The sequence below is a fragment of the Eriocheir sinensis genome, chromosome 52 (genome assembly GCF_024679095.1).
Source record: "Eriocheir sinensis breed Jianghai 21 chromosome 52, ASM2467909v1, whole genome shotgun sequence".
NCBI lineage: Eukaryota > Metazoa > Arthropoda > Malacostraca > Decapoda > Varunidae > Eriocheir > Eriocheir sinensis.
In genome coordinates, this window is record NC_066560.1 from 1,245,596 (window position 1) to 1,268,441 (window position 22,846).

At 41.6% G+C, this 22,846-nt stretch overlaps 1 protein-coding gene across 1 annotated transcript in view; it reads left to right on the top strand.

Annotated features, from left to right (window-relative positions):
* The window catches only part of LOC126982867 (DNA-directed RNA polymerase I subunit RPA2-like), a 145,642-nt gene that overhangs the window by 97,638 nt on the left and 25,158 nt on the right, over positions 1 to 22,846 (top strand). The window contains exons 16-18 of the mRNA XM_050835139.1: positions 3,208 to 3,348; positions 6,586 to 6,698; positions 21,005 to 21,143. Of these exons, the coding sequence (XP_050691096.1) occupies positions 3,208 to 3,348; positions 6,586 to 6,698; positions 21,005 to 21,143 (393 nt within the window). The remainder of the gene's footprint in view (positions 1 to 3,207; positions 3,349 to 6,585; positions 6,699 to 21,004; positions 21,144 to 22,846) is intronic.

A 22,846-nucleotide genomic window follows, 5' to 3' on the forward strand; every position in this document is an offset into this window, starting at 1 on the left:
AATTGTAGGTTAGAGTAGACACAAAAATGCTGCATTCTAGACCTCTTCCTTACCTCTAATCCTTCTTCTTACTCTGTCAAACTGTTCTCTCCGTTGGGCTCCTCCAATCACAACCTTATTTCTGTATCCTGTCCTATCGCTCCTGTACATCCTCTGGACCCACCGAAGAGGCAATGCTTCTGGTATTTTGCTTCAGCTTGATGGGACGAACTGAGGATGTACTTTTCCCATTTCCCGTGGAATGATTATTGCTTCCAGGAGAGAGACCCCTCTGTGTGTGCTCAGCGCATCACAGAGGTGATTGTCTCTGGAATGGAGGCATACATTCCACGTACTTTCTCTACTCCTCATGCTAAAAAGCCTTGGTTTAATCATGCTTGTTCTCGTGCTGTCAAAGATAGAGAGGTTCCAGAGCCTTCGAACTCCCGCTAACTTTGACCTTTACATTTCAGCCCGGAATCGTGCCAAATCTATTCTCCGACTTACCAAAACTTCTTTCATTAATAGAAAATGTCAACACCTTGCTTCTTCTAATTCTTCCCGTGACTTCTGGCATCTAGCCAAAAATATCTCCTCCAATTTCACTTCTTCCTCTTTCCCTCCTCTCCTTAACCCTGCCGTCTCATCTGTCTCTAAGGCTGAACTCTTCGCTCAAACTTTCTGTAAGAACTCCACCCTGGACGATTCTGGGCATATTCCTCCTACTCATCCCCCCTCTGACTCCTTTATGCCTGTTATTAAGATTCTTCCAAATGATGTTTTCTATGCCCTCTCTGGCCTCAACTCTCAGAAGGTTTATGGACCTGATGGAGTGCCTCCTATTGTCCTTAAAAACTGTGCTTCTGTGCTGACACCCTGCCTGGTCAAACTCTTTCGTCTCTGCCTATCAACATCTACCTTTCCTTCCTGCTGGAAGTATGCCTTTGTACAGCCTGTGCCTAAGAAGGGTGACCGTTCCCATCTCTCAAACTACCGTCCTATAGCTTTACTTTCCTGTCTATCTAAAGCTTTTGAATCAATCCTTAACCGGAAGATTCAAAAGCACCTTTCCACTTCTAACCTTCTATCTGATCGCCAGTATGGATTCCATGAGCGTTCTTCTGGCAATCTTCTTGCTCTCTTAACTGGCTCTTGGTCATCCTCTCTTAGCCGTTTCGGTGAAACTTTCTCTGTTGCGCTAGACATATCGAAAGCCTTCGATAGAGTCTGGCACAAGTCTTTGCTTTCTAAACTGCCCTCTTTCAGATTCTATCCCTCTCTCTGTTCCTTTATCTCCAGTTTCCTTTCTGGCCGTTCTATCTCTGCGGTGGTAGACGGTCATTGTTCTTCCCCTAAACCTATCAACAGTGGTGTTCCACAGGGCTCTGTCCTATCACCCACTCTCTTCCTGTTATTCATCAATGATCTTCTTTCCATAACAAACTGTCCTATCCACTCATACGCTGATGACTCCACTCTGCATTATTCAACTTCTTTCAACAGAAGACCATCTCAACAGGAATTACATGACTCCAGACTGGAGGCTGCAGAACGCTTAACCTCAGACCTTGCTATCACATCCGATTGGGGCAGAAGGAACCTTGTGTCCTTCAATGCCTCAAAAACTCAATTTCTCCACCTATCAACTCGACACAATCTTCCAAACACCCATCTCCTATTCTTCGACAACACTCAGCTGTCACCTTCAACACTAAACATCCTCGGTCCATCCTTAATTCAAAATCTCTCGTGTGGGGGGGCTCCACTCACACAGCTCTTCTGGACAGAGTGGAGTCTAAGGCTCTTCGTCTCATCAGCTCTCCTCCTCCTCTAATAGTCTTCTACCTCTTAAATTCCACCGCGATGTTGCCTCTCTCTCTCTCTCTCTCTCTCTCTCGCTCTCTCTCTCTCTCTCTCTCTCTCTCTCTCTCGCTCTCTCTCTCTCTCTCTCTCTCTCTCTCTCTCTCTCTTTTTTTTTTTTTTTTTTTACATTGCGGCCTATTGCGCCGGTAGGCTTCTTCCCAGTGGATTCTGATGGTCGGTCCAAGGCTTCTTTCCGGTGGGTCCTGATGGTCGGCCCAGCCCGTTCTGGCGCAGGCGAATGTTTATAGTGGCGCCATCTTGCATTGGCTCATGCTGCCCTCCCAGAGCTCATCTTTGATCCTAGAATCTAGAGTCCGGGTTGATAGGTGGTCTTCTGGACAGCATGTGGGTAGTTTTAAGCCACTCGGCGGCTGCTGAAAAATCCCAGCTTGGTGGCACCGGGCAGGGATTGAACTCGTGTCCTCCTGAACACCGGGCCGTTACTCTGACGACTCAGCCATGCTGACTGCTCTTCTGAACTTGCTAGCTGCATGCCTCCCCCCATTCCGCAGCCCCGCTTCACACGACTTTCTACTCATGCTCATCCCTACACTGTCCAAACCCCTTATGCAAGAGTTAACCAGCATATTCACTCTTTCATCCCTCACGCTGGTAAACTCTGGAACAATCTTCCTTCATCTGTATTTCCTCCTGCCTACGACTTGAACTCTTTCAAGACGCCTCTCCTCCCGAAATTGACCTCTCTTTCGGCCACCTCTTTTAATTCTTTTTTGGGAGCAGCGAGTAGGGGGCTTTTTTTTTATTAGTTTTCTTTTTTTGTGCCCTTGAGCTGCCTCCTTTATTGTAAAAAAAAAAAAAAAAAAAAATCCCCTCTGGTAGCTGGGAGCAGACTGAGACATTGCTTTGAGTGTATACGTGACTAATTCTCATAACCACGTGCACAAAATTGTTGCCACTTATCATTTTTCAGGGTCTAAAGTATTCAAATGTTGCTGGCTATATAATTAATGTATAGTCTCTGCTTGGAAAAACAGGAAGTTCTTTTTCAAGAAGCGTCTAAATATAGTCACGCTACAACTTTTGATTGAGTTTTGGACCATCTATATATACTTCCACTGCCGTCTAAGGGTTAATCATTTCAGCATGGTATAGTTATTCCTCTGACACTGATTTGATTATTTTTTGTTTAATTCTCATTGCATATTCAGGTAACTTTGCTATCATATGTTTTTCCTCAAAATTGGTGCATTTGTTTGACCTATCTCTTTCACAATCTTAACTATTATAATTAAGATAACAAATTTATCTAAATTTCATGTTCCTTAATGAACAGAAGTTAGTTCCTGTGTGTGTGTAACCATTTAACTGATTCATACTCTCTTATAAAATATTACTTTTTGGCAGGGCTATGATATGGAGGATGCAATGATCCTCAACAAGTGTTCCATGGAGCGAGGTCTGGCACATGGAGAGATATACAAGACAGAGATTGTTGATCTTGCTGTGATGCAGGGTGGAAACAAGATGAAGTACAGTTTAGGCGAGGTTAGTATTCTGATGTTTTCATTGCATTAGTTTCTTACCATCATTGTATTTTAACCTGTATTTTTTCTGATACAGGCAATCCCAGTTATTCAACCATTTGTTACTCAATATTTTGCTCTTTAGACAGTTCAAAATAACTACTACCATCCTCCTGCCATTGCACCTAATTGGTTATGAAACTGTGTGATTGCTGAATTGATGAATCAATGGGAATATTTCTAATTGTTTTTTGGGCAGCTGATCTACCTACATTTTGTTGTTATTATACATTGTTTTGCACACTGTACCAACATATTATACTAATTATAACACTCACAGTGCCATCTTATTATGGTCAGTAGTGGCTGGGGATTCTTGCAGATATGCTCAGCGTTTGTTATCACATAGAACAGGGGTGGGTTTGGTTCACTTGTTAACTGCACAACTCCCTGCAGGTGGGGGTGATCCAAACTGCACAGTCAATCAGCTGAGCCCAACAAAAAATGGTCATTAACACCAACAGCTCTCACAATATTTCCCCACCAGCTCTTACAGGCAACCATTTACCAGAAACAGAAATTATAGTTGAATGATACATTTGTAGTAGGTAAGAAGGTGCAGCAGAGGTGACACTGGTCACACTCATATAGCTACATGGCTGCCTTTGTTTACAAACACTAGCCCCGCACAACCCCTCATGCAACAACTTGGGCTGTTTGGCTAAGGTTGCCATCTTGACACAACTTGTTCACTCTGTTGCATAACATAGCACAATGTTTGGTGGCCAATTCATCAGCTGAAAGCAGGACAGCTTTCACTGTTGTCAGTGGGGAGATGTGCACCTTAATGAATAAGCAATAGAATGGCAGGAACATCGACCAATCACTGAGCAAGGATGATCAATGACTTAGCACCAATCAGCTGCCGTGCACTGCACAGCCTGGGTTATTCAAATCATCAGTGTACCTGGGTTTTGAGCGCATGATAACACTTTTCAGATGCATGATAGCATAAGGATGACAGCTTTTAAGGTGAGTGGTAGCAGTGAATTGCAACCGTGGAAAGCCGAGAGCAGGGGGTTGGGTGTACACATTTTTGTTGCTCTAACATACAATCCCTGCAATTTCAACAATAGCATTTCTTTCTAATTCCATACCAGCTATGCATTTACAAATTGCTCGCCTGTCTGCCAGCTAGTTAAGGGGAGGATCCGCCATAGGACATTATGAAAATATGAAAAATATATCGAAATTGAGGTTAAGGGTCTGTGTACACCGCCTGTGTGTAGGCTATTGAACGGCAGAGTTTGTTTTTCTTTCCCACAAATTTAAATGTCCCGCCGAGCCAATTTTTAAATGCCCTGTAGATGAGTGTGGCGTGCATGTCCTAGTGTGGGTCACGTTGCTACGTTATTTTCAATGAATGTGATGAAATAATGCCTTATAAATGCCCGGTCATACGTCAGGCAGCGATTACACCATGTTGACGTTCTGTGCAGGGCTGCCCTGCACCAGTGCTCTTTATAGCTTGAGGGAGAGAGGTCACGCTCACGCTGCTTCTCTCACTTGCCTTCCATTCGCTCATATGCCTTCCTTTAGCCTTGCCATTGCTCTGAATTCTTTCAGGTATGCCTAAGTTACGCAAGAGTGTAGAAACAAAGAGGAAAAGAGCGGAATACGCGAGGGAAAAGCAGAGAGAGATCATGATACCCTCGCCCTTGAGCGATTAATACCTTTAAAAAGGGGGACCAGGTGCCTGATCATTACTTATGTATGATTACTGAGCAATAAACAATCATATGATATGAGGTTGTTACATTATAACTTAATTAGAGTATGCTATGACATGAAAATGGCAAAAAAAATTTAATCAATGTTTTCTCAAAACAAGGGTTACAACAACATAAAATGCATTTCCTCCATTATGCTTTCTTTGATCGCCATAAAAAATTTGGAGTAAAAACTTAAGTAAATTTAGAAAAATTTGTATAAAAATTTTGTTGATAGAGGTAATACTTTTTCCGTACAGCACAAAAAGATTCTAGACTTCAAGATTTAATAAAAAAAAATTCTAAGTTTATTAGATTTTCAAAAAAATTATTTATACGATTTGTTAGGATTGTTATGAAGTATTTTGTGTGCAAGTGGCATAAAACAATATGCAAAGATGACAGAGAAGATACATTTTGAAATTTTTGAAAAAAATGAAAAAATCAATATATCTTAATACATATTGATACTATTTACTTGAAACTCGGGTATGATGATGAAGGCAATGCTACACATAACGTCCAAGGAAATCAACCTCAGCCAATTTTAAAAACATAGGCGAATCCTTCCCTTAAGTGGAAGGTTCTGCCTCACATCCCTAACATCATCATCATCTGTTTAACATTAGATTTCCCATAATCTTTTATGAGGTTAGCATAGCTGGGCGTTATCGCGATAAGTTATCGCGATACTTTATCGCTGATAACAAAATCGGGTTATCGGCCATCCGCTACTTATATATATATATATATATATATATATATATATATATATATATATATATATATATATATATATATAGATATATATATATATATATATATATATATATATATATATATATATATATATATATATATATATATATATATATATATATATATATATATATATATATATATATATATATATATATATATATATATATATATATATATATATATATATATATATATATATATATATATATATATATATATATCGGTATCTTCATTACTTTTGTAATCAAACCAGCGATAATCGCTACTTTTTCAAGACTCTCGGAAAAAAACGTTGTCTGCTCCCTACCACGCATGCGTGCCCCGGGCGCCCGGTGTTGTATGAAAAAACTTCGGGGTATGAAATATCTTCGGTGAAGAGAACAAATAAGCACTTTTTCAGTGTTTTCAATACCCCGAGTTTCGCAATCCTCGAGTTTACCCTCGGAACGAAGAAAGCGAGAAACTCTGGAGGGTACTGTATAATCAACCCTTGTACCAAGATAGACAAAGGTTACAGCTACAGCCCTCTGAGATGAGGTTGGTTGAGTGAGAGGGTGAGCCTCTCACTTTTAACCTCCACCACTTAAGCCAGTCAAATCCTGACATGGTTATTTTAACTAGTCTTAGTATAGCCAACATTAGTGATAATAATGTCAGTGATATGATAATGTTTCTTTTACCTTTCTTCCTGTAATTATTTTTGTTGAATAATCATTTTGGTTCTGCAGACCAACTTTGTCTTCAGAAGAAACCCACTTGATGCCACTCAAAAAAACTTTCTGGACAGCAGTGGCCTCCCTTACCCTGGGGCACAACTTCAGGAAGGGGATCCATATTACTGGTAGGTGTTGTTCATGTGCTGATGCAGGACTGTGGTAGGTATCTTTTTTTGAAAATCAGGAGTTGTGCTCTGCTCATAATTAGATTTTATTTCTCAGTATAGGCAAAAAATTTACCTTACTATATATACAAGACAGTGTGGGGTTCCTGAAGTGAAGTAAGCAGAGAGGCACTGAATGGTGAAGCCAAAGTTAAGGCAAACAATGCAGTACATATCTAGCATTCATTGACCCTTTGTCTGGTGGATATGAATCTACTCCCACAATGCAGGGATGCCTGTAATGTCTAGATGACCAGTCTGTCTTCCTATGGCTCTCCTTGGTAACCATTTTTCAACTAACCATGAAGGGAGAAAGACCGGCTGGATGGATAGGCCAGTGGGCCTATACAGGGTAGATCCTGTAAACCTAACTCCATCTTTTCTCACAATCCTTGAATTTATCTAACCTTTTCTTGGAGGAATCTATTATATTAGCAATCACCGCATGACTACCAAGCCTGTTGCTCTCAACCACCACTCTATGAGTAAACTAATTCTTGCTTATGTCTTTGTTGAATCTGATTTTATCTAACTGCATGTTCTACCAGCTCTCTTACCACCTAACCATATGACTATCAAACTAATTAAAGCACTTCATTCATTGTAAACTTCAATCAAGTCTCCCTGCACCCTTCACCATTCTAGAGATTGAAAATTTAAATGTTTAAGCCTGTCTTTATTTGGCAAGTTTCTCAACCCATGAATAATTTTTCTGATCCTCCTTTGCTCAAATTCTAATGGGTTGATGTTCATTTTGTAGGAAGGAGAGTAGAACTGCACCACTTGAAACAAGGTCTAACTTATGTTGAATATAGCTGAAGGATGACTGCAGCATTTCTATTGTTTAATTTTCTTTATGAAACCCAGCATCCCCTGTGCAATTCTAAACCTGAATGCATTAATTCCTTGGATGTAGAGCAGAGCTTACTAAGATGCCTAAATCCATCACATCTAGACCTGCACAGGGGACTGTCATTTAAAGAATAGTTATATAAAAGATTATTTTTGCAAACATATATTACTCAAACTACTTCACTTACTGTCATTGAACTCCAAATGTCACTTCCCTGCCCAATTATACAACCTGTCAAGTTCATCCTGCTTCTTTCAGCTAAGTCAGACCCTGATCCAGCTCAGCACTTTACCAGTTATTCTCTGAGCCTTAAATTTCAGTAACAGCCAATGGTAAGGAAATTTGTGAAATGCTTTACTAAAACCTAGGTATGTTATACCATATTTTCTATCTGCCAGCTGCTCAGTTACTCTTTTATAGAAATACAATATATTGGTGAGGCATGACCCTTTGTGAATCCATTCTGCAAGTCTTAAATCAATCTAGGCCTCATGAAAGAATGAATCTGTCTATCTCCTCTGAATGAATGTATGTCTATATCCTCTGCTTTGATTTATAATTAGAGACAATAACCACCAAGCACAGACAGTAAGCCATCTATTACGGTGAAGCAAATTTTTTTTAGGCATTTAAGGATTAACAGAGGAATCAAATCAATCTTAATCAATGAGGGCATACGCCAGGGGGCACGTCGCCTCACCCTCCCTACAATGCCTAACCCAGCAATTCCTCCATGCAAATCTCCATGCAGGCCCCCTTCCTATCTCAAGTACCTCATGGCAGGATCTACCTACTTGCTCAAACCATTAACTCTGTGGGCGTCCTCTCGGTCTCCTCCTTTCAGAGTTGTCTCTTACAGAATCAACTTATGTTGGCGGTAATGAGTGTTCTAAGCGCTAATTGGGTCACAGATAGAGAAAGGCAATATCCGTCAGGGTTACTTTATTGACAAAAATCACACAGGTCATTGACACGGACAAGACACATAAAAGAGGTGGTTGAGTATATATGTGTTTGTGAAGATGTAGTGTAATGTGAAAGATATTGGGGTAAGTATTGGTGTAAATGTGGAACAATATGTAGAAGAGAACTGTAGCAAGACGAGGATAGACAGTGGAAGACAAACGAGTAACAAGAGAACTTAACATTGATGATGCAACACGGACAACAGGGAGACGAGACAGCGACAATGAAAATACTTAGACGGCACAGGAGACACAAGACGAGGAGCGACGAAAACGTTGACACGAATACAGTCATCCCCCGCCGTTCGCGGGTATTTCGTTCCCGGACTTCGGCACGATGCGCGAAACCGCGAACGGCGGGACTATAACCCTATGGGAAAATATGCATTTGAAGTCACCTCTGACACGTCATATAAAACATGTTTTTTTCCCAAAAGTAGCCCAATTTGCGATAAGTAGCCCAATCTGGCAACACTGCAGTGTGGCGCGTGAATTTTTTTTTTTAGGATAATGTTGCTATGAGAAAATCTCGACCAATAGCAGTCGTCCCTGAGTGAGCTGCTGGCCAATAGGAAAGCATGGCGTCACAGTCTAACCGTGGCGTCACTCAGGAGCAACCTAAAGCGGTGTCACACTAGCACTTTTCCGTCAACTTTTTCCGTCGTTTTCTGAAAATCGTCGATATCTTGGCTGCGCCTGTCACACACAAGCGGTGTTTCGTCTGAAACTTTCCGTCGGCACAGACCATGGGAATGTAAACAAACATGGAGTCCACGCTGCGGCAAAGATACGCTGCTCTGAACCTAATACTGTGTATTGTGAGACTTAGGCAGGCTAAACAAGCCAAAAGCGTGCATGGATGCGCTCATGGTTGGCTCGTCGGGAAAGAGAAAGTGTGTACCACAGGCTGTTAAAGAGCTGAGTTTAGAGGATCATGAGACTCTGAAGAATTGGATCAGGTTGGACAAGAGCCAGTACCACAGACTTCTGGAGTTAGTGACACCTCTTATTGCCAGAAGTGACACCAGGATGAGGTAGGCTGTCACTGCAGGAGAGCGTTTGAGACAGGTTGAAGCCACAGAAAGTCTCGGTCTTGGTCTTGGAAATGTAAACAAAGGCGGAAATTTGCAGGCGGAAACGATCCTGATCGTCTGACAAATTCATGCGATAAGTTCATGCGGAACGATGAAAAATTGACGGAAATGGCATTAATCGACGGAAAAAGTGCTAGTGTGACACCGCCTTAACGTCCATTGCCCCGCCTCCCTCCTCTCTCCTTCCCCCTCCTCTCTGCCTCCCTCCTCCTCTCTGCCTTCCTCCTCTCTCTCCCTTCCCCCCTCCTCTCTGCCTCCCTCCTCTCTGCCTTCCTATTTAGCGTCAATGCATCCGGCGTGTCACTGAAACTGGGGCCGCGTATAAGCGGGGGGGGTCACAATTAGTTGACCGCGAATACGCGAAACCGCGATGGGTGAGACCGCGAACGGCGGGGGGTGACTGTACACTTAATGAGTCTGTGCTGCAGCGCCACATTTTCTTGGGTCACCGGGGAACCAGAGCACACGGCTTTCAGCGGTGACTGCTACACCTGCACAACACTGTGGGAGTAATGTCTCTTCTGTACACATGGCAAGCCTGCTCTGAAGGTGGTGGAAACATGGCACTGGTATTTCAAATCTTATTCCAGTCAGATTATTCAAAATTTTTCAGCGATATAACTTTGAATTTTTCCAATCTTTGACCAGCTGGATATTTGTCAAATATATTGGGTTTCTGGATACTCGGGGGCCAGACAGTCAGGGTTTTACTGTGTTATCAAAGGCATGAATTTACCTCTTCAAGTTGATATTCAGTGTCCATGTCTCATAGCCATAGAGTGAGACGAGCATAAGCAGCCAAATGTTTGTCCTTTTGCACAGGCATCAACATTGCCATATACTCATGCTTAGCAAGTTTGCAACACCAGTGAGCCAGATCAATCCACCATAAGACTTCCTGACCAATCCTGCTGTTGTTCTGAACTATGGTACCAAGGTATATGAAATTTTCCAAGATATCAGTGTCCTCGCTACATGCATGAGCAGGCTGTACTGTTAATTCTAGCAAGCCTCCAAACACCTGTACCTTGGCATTGGCCCAGGAGACCAGGAGTCCCAAGGACTTTGCCTCCCCTTGCTGTGCCTTGAAAACCAGTGACTTCAAGGATTACTGCATCATCACAAAAAATGCGACCCTGTAATTGCCAACAGATGTTCATAATGACTCCAATCCACAACTCTGTCTAGTACCCAGTCCATACAAGTGTTGGAAAGCGATGGGGCAAGGACAGGCCCTGCCTCACTCCTGCATTCACGAGAAAGAGGCTGGACACCCCCCCACCCACCCAAACACACACACACACACACACACACACAAGGATGGCATTTGTGTATTTTGACGAAGTGATGATGAAGAAAATAATAGTTACAATGATAAGGCCAAGGTTGGAGTATGCAGCAGTGGTCTGGTCTCCTCACGAAAAGAACATAAAGCTGGAAAGAGTACAGAGAGTGGCAATTAAGATGGTACCAGAACTTAGGGATCGGATTTATGAGGGGAGGCTCAATAGCATGGGGCTCACAACCCTGGAGAGAAGAAGAGAAAGAGGAGACCTGATAGTGGTGTACAGGGTGGTGAGCGGGGTGGAGAATCTGGACAGAGAGGACCTGTGTGTGTGGAGCGAGAGAGAAACGAGAGGACGTGAAAAGAAGTTGAGGGCGACCACGTGTAGGCGAGATGTGAAAAAGTTTAGCTTCCCAAACAGAAGCATTGAGCTGTGGAATAGGCTGGAGGAGGAGGTGGTTTGTGCAAGAAACATTCATGATTTTAAGGAAAAGTTGGATAAGAGTGGATATGGAGACGGGACAGCGCGAGCATAGCTCTTTTCCCGTATGTCACAACTAGGTAAATACACACACACACACACACGTGTGGTACAGAAGGGAAGAGGAGACAGCTTGAAGGTGACATACACTAATGTGAACGAGTTAATATTGTCAGTGTTAGAAATAGGAGATTACCTGAGTAAGGAAAAAACAGATGTTATGGGGATTACAGAAACCAAATTGACTGGTAGTATAGATGCATTTAACTTAGGGGATGGTGAATATAATGTATGGATGAGAAATAGAGAAAATAAATAAGGAGGAGGAGTGATGCTATTGTTGAAAAAAAGAATGGACAGTGGAGGGTGTCACCTATGGCGAAGGGGAAGCGGAGGTCTTGAGTGTGGAAATAAGACTGCAAAGGGGAGGATGCAGAAATATCATAGTGGTGTATGTCCCTCCAAAAACCAATTCATGGACAGAAGAATTGTACAAGAAGAAGCTGGAAGACACATTGGATTGCCTAAGGAGATTGCTGGAGGAGAAGGATAAGATTCTGATATGGGAGATTTTAATTGTAAGGAAGTGTCATGGGAAAACTGGTCAACAGAAGGAAGTGAAGCTTCATGGGGGAACAAGGTTTTGGAATTGGTTATAGATAACGTCCTCACACAGTGAGTAGAGGAAAATACATGATTCAGAGGAGAAGACGAGCCATCTAGATTGGACTTGATAATCACCAGGGAGCCAGATATCATAGAGGAGATGAACTATAAGAGCTCTATAGGGAAGAGCGATCACGTACTTATCGAGTACATATTACGAGGAGGTAAAATAATCAGGAATGAGGACTACAGGAAAGAATGGTTTAGCTTTAATAAGGCAAATTTTGAACAACTAGGGAAACATTTTGAGGAAGCACAATGGGATACTTTTTTGAGGCTGAAAATGTGGAGGAAAAATGGGCTATCTTTCTACGGATTTACAACGAAGGAGTGGAAAAGTGGGGACCAAGGATGAAAGAAGGCCAGAAATCAAGAGAAGAGTGGTACAATAGAAAGTGTGTAGACGCCAGGCAGGATAAGGAGAAGGCATGGAACAAATGGAGAAAAAATAGGAGGATGGATCTATGGAATGAGTACAAAAGGAAGAGGAATGCTTGTGTCAAAGTAAGAAGAGAAGAAAAAAGGAATTTTGAGAAAAATATTGTAGATAAGTGCAAAGACCAGCCAAAACTGTTTTATAAGTTCATAAATGGAAAGTTGAAAAATAGAGTTGAGATTCAGAAAGTTAAAGTTGATGGTGAAACTTTTGATAGTATAAGTGAAATAGTGGAAGTGATGAATAATTGTTTCCAAACAGTGTTCTCAAGGGAGAGTGAGTTTGAAGGTGTAGATGCAGTGCCGGGGAATAGAGTGCATGGGTCTGGAGAGAATACAAACACCAGCAGATGAAGTTAGAAAATTATTGGAAGAATTGGATGCGAGGAAATCAGCAGGGCTGGATGGTATATCAAATTGGGTGCTAAAAGAGTGTAACCAGCAAATAGCTGAAAAATTGAGCAGTTTGATTAATGTCTCACTAGCACAAGGAAAGGTACCAAGAGACTGGAAGAGGTCTAACATCATCCCATTATATAAAGGAGGAAGTAAGGAAGACCCGTTGAACTATAGGCCAGTGTCATTAACAAGTGTAGTAGCAAAGATGTGTAAGAAAATTATAAAAAACAGATGGGTGGAGTATTTAGAAGAAAACAGTATATTAACAAATAACCAATTTGGATTCAGAGGACAGTCTTGTGTAACTAATCTGATCAGCTTCTATTCAAGAGTAATTGATATGATACAGGAAAGGGACGGTTGGGCAGATTGTGTGTATCTAGACTTAAAGAAGGCGTTTGATAAAGTACCACACAAGCAATTAATATGGAAACTTAATCATGTTGGAGGTCTGGGTGGTTCAATATCAATATTGGATTGGATTACAGGTAACTCGATTTACGCGAGTTTGGTTTACACGTTTTTCAAATAACGCGGGGTCCAAAATCCAAATAAATGTTTAATTTACACATTTTTTCACTTATACACGATATTTTATGGAGTGGCCACCAGATGTCTCACGCAACTGGACTCACACGGCACCGCGACCACACTGCTGAGCTCAGTTCTTCCCGCGCGCCACTTGAACAACAATACAGAACCCATGCTGCCACGCTACTCAACAATAGGGGTGGACAGGTACCGGTACCAGTACCGATACTAACGGTACCAACTATACGTTACGGTACGGGTACCAGACTGCTCGGTACCCGTACCAATACTAGCCAGTCGCTCATGGTGTCCCTCACACGAGTGAGGCTGAGACTGAGTGCCTGAGTGGATATCTCGGTGATATGGATATTCTCTCTCTCTCTCTCTCTCTCTCTCTCTCTCTCTCTCTCTCTCTCTCTCTCTCTCTCTCTCTCTCTCTCTCTCTCTCTCTCTCTCTCTCTCTCTCTCTCTCTCTCTCTCTCTCTCTCTCTCTCTCTCTCTCTCTCTCTCTCTCTCTCTCTCTCTCTCTCTCTCTCTCTCTCTCTCTCTCTCTCTCTCTCTCTCTCTCTCTCTCTCTCTCTCTCTCTCTCTCTCTCTCTCTCTCTCTCTCTCTCTCTCTCTCTCTCTCTCTCTCTCTCTCTCTCTCTCTCTCTCTCTCTCTCTCTCTCTCTCTCTCTCTCTCTCTCTCTCTCTCTCTCTCTCTCTCTCTCTCTCTCTCTCTCTCTCTCTCTCTCTCTCTCTCTCTCTCTCTCTCTCTCTCTCTCTCTCTCTCTCTCTCTCTCTCTCTCTCTCTCTCTCTCTCTCTCTCTCTCTCTCTCTCTCTCTCTCTCTCTCTCTCTCTCTCTCTCTCTCTCCACTGGATGAAGTGAATCTTTATTTTTCGATAGAAACCTACCTCTTGTTTGATTTACAATGTTTTTGATTTACGCGACCTCTTCAAGGACACAATACTCGTGTAAATCGAGAGTTACCTGTATTGACTTTTTGACGAAAAGAGAAATGAGAACAGTAATTAGGAATAATAAATCAAGCTGGATGGAAGTGAATAGTGGAGTCCCCCAGGGATCAGTGTTGGCTCCGATTATGTTTGTAATATACATTAATGACATGACAGAAGGGGTGACAAGCTATATGAATATGTTTGCTGATGATGCTAAAATAATGAGGAGGGTGGCTAATGAAGAAGACTGTGTAGCCCTGAGCCAAGATCTTGATAGAATAAGCAAATGGTCACGCAAATGGGAAATGACATTCAATACAGAGAAGTGTAGCATGATGGAGTTTGGTAAGGGCAGTAGACGAATATCGGGGAACTACTCTCTGAGTAATGAAAGAATCATGAAAAAACTGAAGAAAAAGATCTGGGAGTGATCATAACAGACAAGTTATCCTTTGGAAAACATATAGACTGGATAACTGGGAAACATACAATCTTCTTTGAAACATAAAAGCAGCATTTACATATTTAGATGAAGAAATGGTGAAGAAACTAATAACATCGATGATACGTCCAAGACTGGAATACGCAGCATTAGTGTGGTTACCTAGATTGAAGAAAGAAATTAGAAAGTTGGAAAGAATACAAAGAGCAGCGACTAAATTACCGGAAACTCTGAGAGAACATACTTATGAAGAAAGACTGGAGAAATTGGGACTAACAACACTGGAGAGAAGAAGAGAGAGAGGGGATCTAATAGCATTGTACAGGATACAAGAGGGATTGGAGAAATTGAACAGGGAAGACCTGGTGGTACGTGACAGAAGTGTGACAAGAGGCAATGGTAAGAAATTGAAGAAGAGCGATTGTAGGAGAGACATCAAGAAATACATTTTTCCATACAGAAGCATAACAACATGGAATGGACTTGACAAGGAGACTGTGTGCAAAAACGATTCATGAATTTAAAGCCAAACTGGATGACCAAGAATAGTTTTTGAACCAACCGCACGCGGTAACTGCAATAATGTCTGCTAGCCACCTCACCCTTCTCCTTTTATCTGCTGTCCCATCCTTTAGTTACTGTAGTCTTTTTCAGCCCACCTGATGAAGTATTTTCCTCCTTGTGGTTCCCATTCAAATGAAGAATGTATTTACACCACAAGAAAGCTCTTTTCTCGTATGTCACAACTAGGTAAATACACACACACACACACACACACACACACACACACACACACACACACACACACACACTTCACTGCACTCAGTCCCATAATACAGGCTAGTCAATAGACCAGTGGTCCTGGAAGGAATCCTTCAAAACTGCAGATCTCAGAATGCTTCAGGATGCACTGAATCAAGTGCCTTCTTGAGATTGACAATGGCTGCAAGCATCCTCTGTCGAAACTCACATTGGTGCTCCACCACTGTGCAAAGCGCTAGGATACAGTCAGTTGTTGACTTACATGGCGTGAACCTGGACTACTCTCAATACTCTGCAGATTCAGCATCTGGCTGCGAATCCACATGGGCGTTAGATGGCGAGCACCTTTTCTGGCACACTGAACAGCGTAATACCACTGTAGATGTTGCAGTCCTGGTTTCCTCTTTTCCTTTCCAGAGGACAACCAACCTCCTCTTCCAGTTAGGAGAAATGGGACCATGCAACCCTCAGATCATGGCCTCACCTCTAGCTTTGAGCAGTTACTTACTCCTGTTACAGATACCAGGTGCTTTTCCACCAGGGTTGGCAATGATTACATCAAATTGATTTAATCAAATGATTTTTTTACTAAAAAAAAAAAAAAAAAATCATGATTTTTTTTTTATTATTATTATTATTATTATTATTATTATTATTATTATTATTATTTTTTTTTTTTTTTTTTTTTTTTTTTTTTTTTTTTACTAAAAGTATTCCATAAGTTAAATGATGTGATCCAAAGATGGTAAAGTAAAATAACCTAATTTTGTGCACTGATTCATTTATTCTCTTCAAGGTATATACAAAAAAAAAAAAAAAACATTATTATAAATTTATAAGTAGGAACTGACAACTTAGATGAATTTATCCTTGAAATATGTTTGAGTAGTAAAGTAGGCCTATCCTGGAGAAGACATCATATCAATGTTGCCTAATCTGTGTGTCAATGTAATAGAAATGGCAAATACTTATGTAAATTAAGGAGATTGAATTTGTTTAAGATGTGTGATTCCTGATTCCTGAATTTAAGTAGCAGAAAATATTTGAAGGATTCTTTAAACTTTTTTCAACAAAATGTAGTCTTTATTGACTAGGTCTGTACACATGCTTCAATTAAGTACCTTAGTTTACTGTACCTAACTATGGAGTTCACCAAGTTCACCAGAGGCTTTCTGTGATGACCCTAGGTTATGGTTTTGTAAATGAAAACCAGTTTTGCAGCTTTTTCTATCCCTTACCTATTTCTAAGCTTAGAATGAACAAAACCAAATGAAGAAAAAATCCTCTCCACTCCAGAACTTGAGGCTGTTGTTGTAAATAATTTCCTAACCAAATCAGAAAAATCCTTTTTGTCTTCAACAAGCTTTCCCCAAAGAAGCCACCATGCAAGCGTCCTAAATCTGGTCCTGCACCAACTACAAATGAGTATTGAACAAGTATGTATCTGGATCCTTGACTGTGCTCAGACTTACAGGCCTTCAACTAAAACTTAAAAGTAACCTGTGGAGACTTTCAAATCACTCGGCAGGATATATATATATATATATATATATATATATATATATATATCTATATATATATATATATATATATATATATATATATATATATATATATATATATATATATATATAGAGTTAAAAAGTCAGTGATTTTTTCTTTTTTTTTCTTTTTTATATAAAAAAAAAAAAATCACCAACCCTGTTTTCCACCCTTCAACTTTGCCACAGTATCTCTGACCTTATCAAGAAAGGGTGGACTCTCATTGATGAATGGATCAGCATCTGCCACCTGCAACCCAGTAACTGGAAGCTACTTGGAGGGTCCTCCATGTACAATTGCTTAAAATACTCGGCCCAACGAGCCGTCTGCCCATCCATATGTAACATGAGACAAATATCTGCTGTTCAGATAGTGCTCACCTGGGCTTGGAGCAGAGCTTCTTCAGGGCTCTGTAAGCAGGTCTGAGGTTATTCGCTTTGAAATGGCCCTTGACATCCTCAGTGAAACTCCTGACATACCTCTCCTTGTCTCTCCTCCGGAGAGCTCTAATCTTACTTGAGAGAGGTCTTTGTTATTTCTGATTTCCAGCAAGCCTGGCAGCATGACTGCTCAGTATTCTCCAGCATCTCCCTCAAAGCAAAGCCACTCCTAGATTTCAGGCACTCTCCAGTGCACTCCTTTTCAGCATGAAGACTTTGACATTTGAAGGTTTCCCACAGTTCTACAAGGTCCTAAAGGGTGCTTAGCACATTGAACCAATTTGAAACTGTCTCTGCATACTCTGAACACCTGCCAGGTCTTTCAATCTCTTGCGATGGAACATCAGTTTTGTTACATCTCAAGATTCTTTTTGACCTTTCATGAAGCTTGAGTTTTATGAAAGTCTACTTCCCATCATTCACAACATCTTTATGTCACAAAACACACGACCAATTGAGCTAACAAATGCAGAGGGGGTAAACAACACTCTCAACACCGAGGATTAAACCCGCAGCCAGCCTGACAGGAAGCCACCTTTCTACCATTCAGCTAGATAGGCGCCCCCGTAGCCATTGGTTTCTTTGGGGTTCTCCACGCCGGGTGGGTCACTACACAGCTTCCCCCTCCAATCCATATTATTTTCTGTATTTACTGAAATTACCATCTTACATTTTCTGTGAGCTCCTTGAAGAGACCGGGCCATCCATCTTCCTCTTCCCTACACAGGGCAGACTCAACGCAACACAGGAGAGGCTGTACACCGCTTACCCACCACTTATAATGTGAGATTCTACTTACCATCATTCATGACATCTCCATGCCATGCCATGCCGAAGCAATTGAAAAACACTATTTCTAACACTTGGGATGGAGCCCTCTACCACCCAGACAGGAAGCCACCACTCAACCATTTGGCTAAAGAGGCACCCCCCTAACCAAGTGGGAGTTTAGGGGGTTTCTGCATCGGGCAGGGCACTACACTATGGTCAGTTTCATTCAGAATACCAAAAAACCTTCTGATTCTGGAGAATCCAACAAGAATTTACAAGGATGTGATCACTCTCCTTAGCTACCCCTTCTGCTTTGCTATACGAAGTCTGGCAATGCAGCTCTGGCACTTCAATTCTCAACCTTCTGGGTCATGCAAGATTCAGGAAGAGAGAGTTGTTGGTGTTCCTGATATCAGAACCTTGGGGACCAACACATGACTCATAGCCAACCCTGTAAGTGCCAGTAGTAGCACTGAAGGCATGCAAGGCAATGAGTGTGTCCCGTGGGGGGCACTGGTCAAATACTGTTAGGAATTAAGGGTTGTTTAGGGAGTATTGGTAATCTGATAGCAAAATGAAGTATTACTGTTAACTGCAAGCGGGCTCGAATCGAAGGTTCTGGGACGTTCCGCAAGGTACGTGTCGGCATTCCCGCTCACCACTCGGCCAGTCTTTGTCCAGCCAGCAAGGCGTGCAGCCAAGCCTCCCTTCATTCGGTGAACTAAACCCAGCAGCAGACAGCTCACTAACTACAACACTAACTACTGTCTACAAGGCCTACCTCACACATCGCCGACGTGTTCAGACCACGGTATCTGAAAACCCTTCTTCAAAACAAGCTAAATGACTTACAGGTTATATCCTTTTTCTTGAGGCCCTAGGGGAAAGGATATCTTTTGTGGGCACTTAGCAGGGTGCGTTATGAAATAAGGTGAGTCGGTGAGTGAGTGCGGCTTACGTGTATTGCATTAAATTAGCAATAATACAGAGTCGAGTTTTTGGTGTAGAATATACCTTCTTCTCTTCAGTTTCACACATTCTGGTTGGAGCACAGTACAACAAGAGACACAAACCCTAAAATGTATTTCAGCCTCACTTGCATTTTATGCTCATCAACCATAAATGGACACAATTGACTGGAGATACCTATAGCTACTCCATTAACCCATCCACTTTGGATAACTTGAAGCTACGAGTGGCTGATAAGTAGCTGAATATGACTGAATATTAGATTAGCAAAAGGAAAATCATTAAATGTACATGAGCGAGTTCCTCTTATAACCATGCAGCACTAGTATTTCTTTTTCTCATCCAAATATCATTGTCACTGGATATTTTGGTTCCTGGGCATTTCACCGACGGACATTTGGCAGACGGACATTTCACCCACGGATGTTTGGCCGAACTGACATTTGGCCGACAGACATTTGGCCAAATGGACACTTGGCCGAACTGACATTTGGCCGGAGACCTGGCAATTTCTTCTTCAATGAATTTGTCTCATCTCTAGATGATGAAACTGATGAACTTCTCTCTGACTTTCTTGGCTACTTTGAAGCGACATGGATTGGTGTTATACGACGTGAAAAATGACGAACACCAGCATTTGCACTCAGTAAGTGGAACAGAACAGAGTGAACCACAAAAGGCATTCCACGGACAACAAACTATCTAGAAGTATGGCACAGAGCGTTTGAGCAAAGACTGGCAATCACCCACCCCCCGCTTTGCCCTCTAGTTTTAAAGCTAAGGAAAGAGCAGTCGGACTGAGAGTTAACAACTGAGCAAGTAGAATCAGGAGTAGAGATAAGAAAACCAAAGAAGAAGCACCAGTTAGTAAACACAAGACTGAAGTCTATCACTGAGAAGTATAATGAGTATCAGAGAACTCATTTCATGAGATCAATGGCCCACAATCTTTAAATATGCTCAAACTTTAAATTTTATAGTACATTTTTTAATAACTTTCCTTATAAATAATATATTAATACCTTTACTTTTGCCATGTACAATTTTTATCCATTTCTCTTCGGCCAAATAAACTTTTATAGTACATTTTTTTCAAAAACTTTTCTTATAATTAATATCTTTTAAACTTTTATCACATACAATTTTTATCCAATTCTCTTCTGCCAAATAAACTTGTGTCACGTACAATTTTTTATCCAATTCTCTCGGCCAAATTTCTATCTGCCAAATGTCCGTTCGGCCAAATGTCCGTTTGGCCAAATGTCTGTCGGCCAAATGTCAATTCGGCAAAATGTCCATCGGTGAAATGTCCGTCGGTCATCTGTCTGGCCACGGATATTTTTGGTTTCAAAATAAACATACTTGCAATGTCTGGCATCCAACCCTGATACTCCCCAGGAAGAGGGAAGAATTGAATTGACAAATCTTACATACATTTCATTGTTATCCTTCTTTACCATCACACATACTTAAGTGAGAGACAGGGAGACCAGTGTTTAGACCCTGGTCATGTATGGTGGATTGCCTCATGTCACCATGCCCTCCAAGTGGTTCTTCACCACATCAAAAAATAATAGACTTTAGTAGCATTACCACAAGGGATAATTAAGTTGAGGTTATCCCTCATGTTAATGTGAATGACTATTGTAGACACAAAAATTACTCCTTGTTAAAGCTTCAACATCCCAACAGCATGTATGATCTGAACCAGCGCACCTACCGCACCACAACTTACAAGGGAGAGGACTGTGTGGTGGACAAATGTGGCATCATGGCAGCCAACCTCAACCTTGGGGAGTGTCAGCGGGCCAGTATCACCATCAGAGTAAAGGTTAGTGCAAAGTTATTGCCATAAATGAAATTTGATGAAGTACATGAGACTTACCGCAGGTCAGTTGAAGTGTGCTTCGAATTTTATGAAGCAAATCACCTCTGCTAGAAGGGAGCTTTCACATGAGATAAGCCACGCTGCCTCACACCACCAGATTTTAAAGTGTACGATCACCCACACGACAAATAGTGTGTCATTTCCTACCGTTTGAATTGTTTTATCCGTGTGACGCTGCATAGCGTAAGGAGGGAGAGGAGGGCATGTGAAAGCTCCCTTCTAGCAGAGGTGATTTGCTTCATAAAATTTGAAGCACACTTTAACTGACCTGTGGTAAGTCTCATGTACTTCTTCTATTTTACTTCAGCAAATTACTTCTCTGCAAAAGTCCGCTTTCCCATGAGGTTTTGAAGCCATGTGGGTGTCATACTTTGACATTTTGAAATTATATATATGTGAATTTGGTGAAATAAAACAATCATGAGCCAAAATCCCCAGCATTATTGGAAATTTACAAAATTTAATAGTTTGCCAAAAGAATAATGATTTTTTTTATCACATTAAGTACATGCTCACTATTCTAGTACAGCTTCTTGGAATGTGTCAAGTTCCTGAGCTATCTCCTTGTCGTAATGCTTGGCAAAGGTGGTCTCCCTTGACCACCCGGCCTTTGCCATGATGTGTGTTATCGGCACAGCCATGGCCTTGGCCTTTCATGCTGCAGCTGGCCGAACACTGCCAGCTGAATACTCTCCTGTGTCCACTCCTGACATATTAAGCATTATCCTAATCCATCCCACAATAGTATCTTTTGTTACATTTTTGTGTGGCTTTGTAACGCTAATGAGTAAGTTCCTGTTCTCTTGATCCACATCATTTTCTTTTCAATGTTTCATACACACATAATCTTTTATCTTTAGCGTACGCTTTAAACTTCACAAACTGCACGTTGAATCTTGGCCTACATTGTTTAATGTTGCCTGCTAACCAAACATAAATAGAGTCCATGCCAAAGCTAATGTTCTTTAGCATTAACAAATGTAATGTTTACACTCTGGCTGCCTGCGTGAGTGCCATTAGCATCACTAGATTCAATGTTAGTTCTTTAAGGGGAAGACTGCATAACAGTCCCATGGTTCTCAGTTTCTGCAGCACCAGCCTGACGTTCTAGGTCTCCGCACACTTGGGTTCTGACGGTCTCAAGTTGAATACCCCTCTCAGGAGTCTGTTGACAAGAGGGTGGTTTCCCACTCTGCAGCCGTCCACAATTATCCCTAGTGAGGAGAGACCTCCCCTCGCTGTGTTGACAGTCATAGCCCACACCTCTGTGGAAAGTGTCAGACAGGAAATTTACAATATCCGTTACAGCAGGATTAAGGGGATTGATGCACCATCTATCACAAAAATGTATCCACTTGTTGACATGTGGTTGATACTGTTTCTCTGTTGCTGGTCTCCAGGAGGCCATGATAATATCCATACCTGCTGCAGATATGCCACGTTCTCGCAGTTGTTGCCGGACAATTGAGATGCCATCAACCTGGTGTGCTTCATGATGGGGTGTTCCTCTGCTGTCGAAGGCTACCGCAGTACGTTCTTCCTTCTCATTATTAGCTGCGGTTCTTTGATGAGCATTTTGAGTAGGGTCCCCATCCATGGTTGGGACGTTCACAGTGACACAATCAACCACCCCATTGCTAACTCTG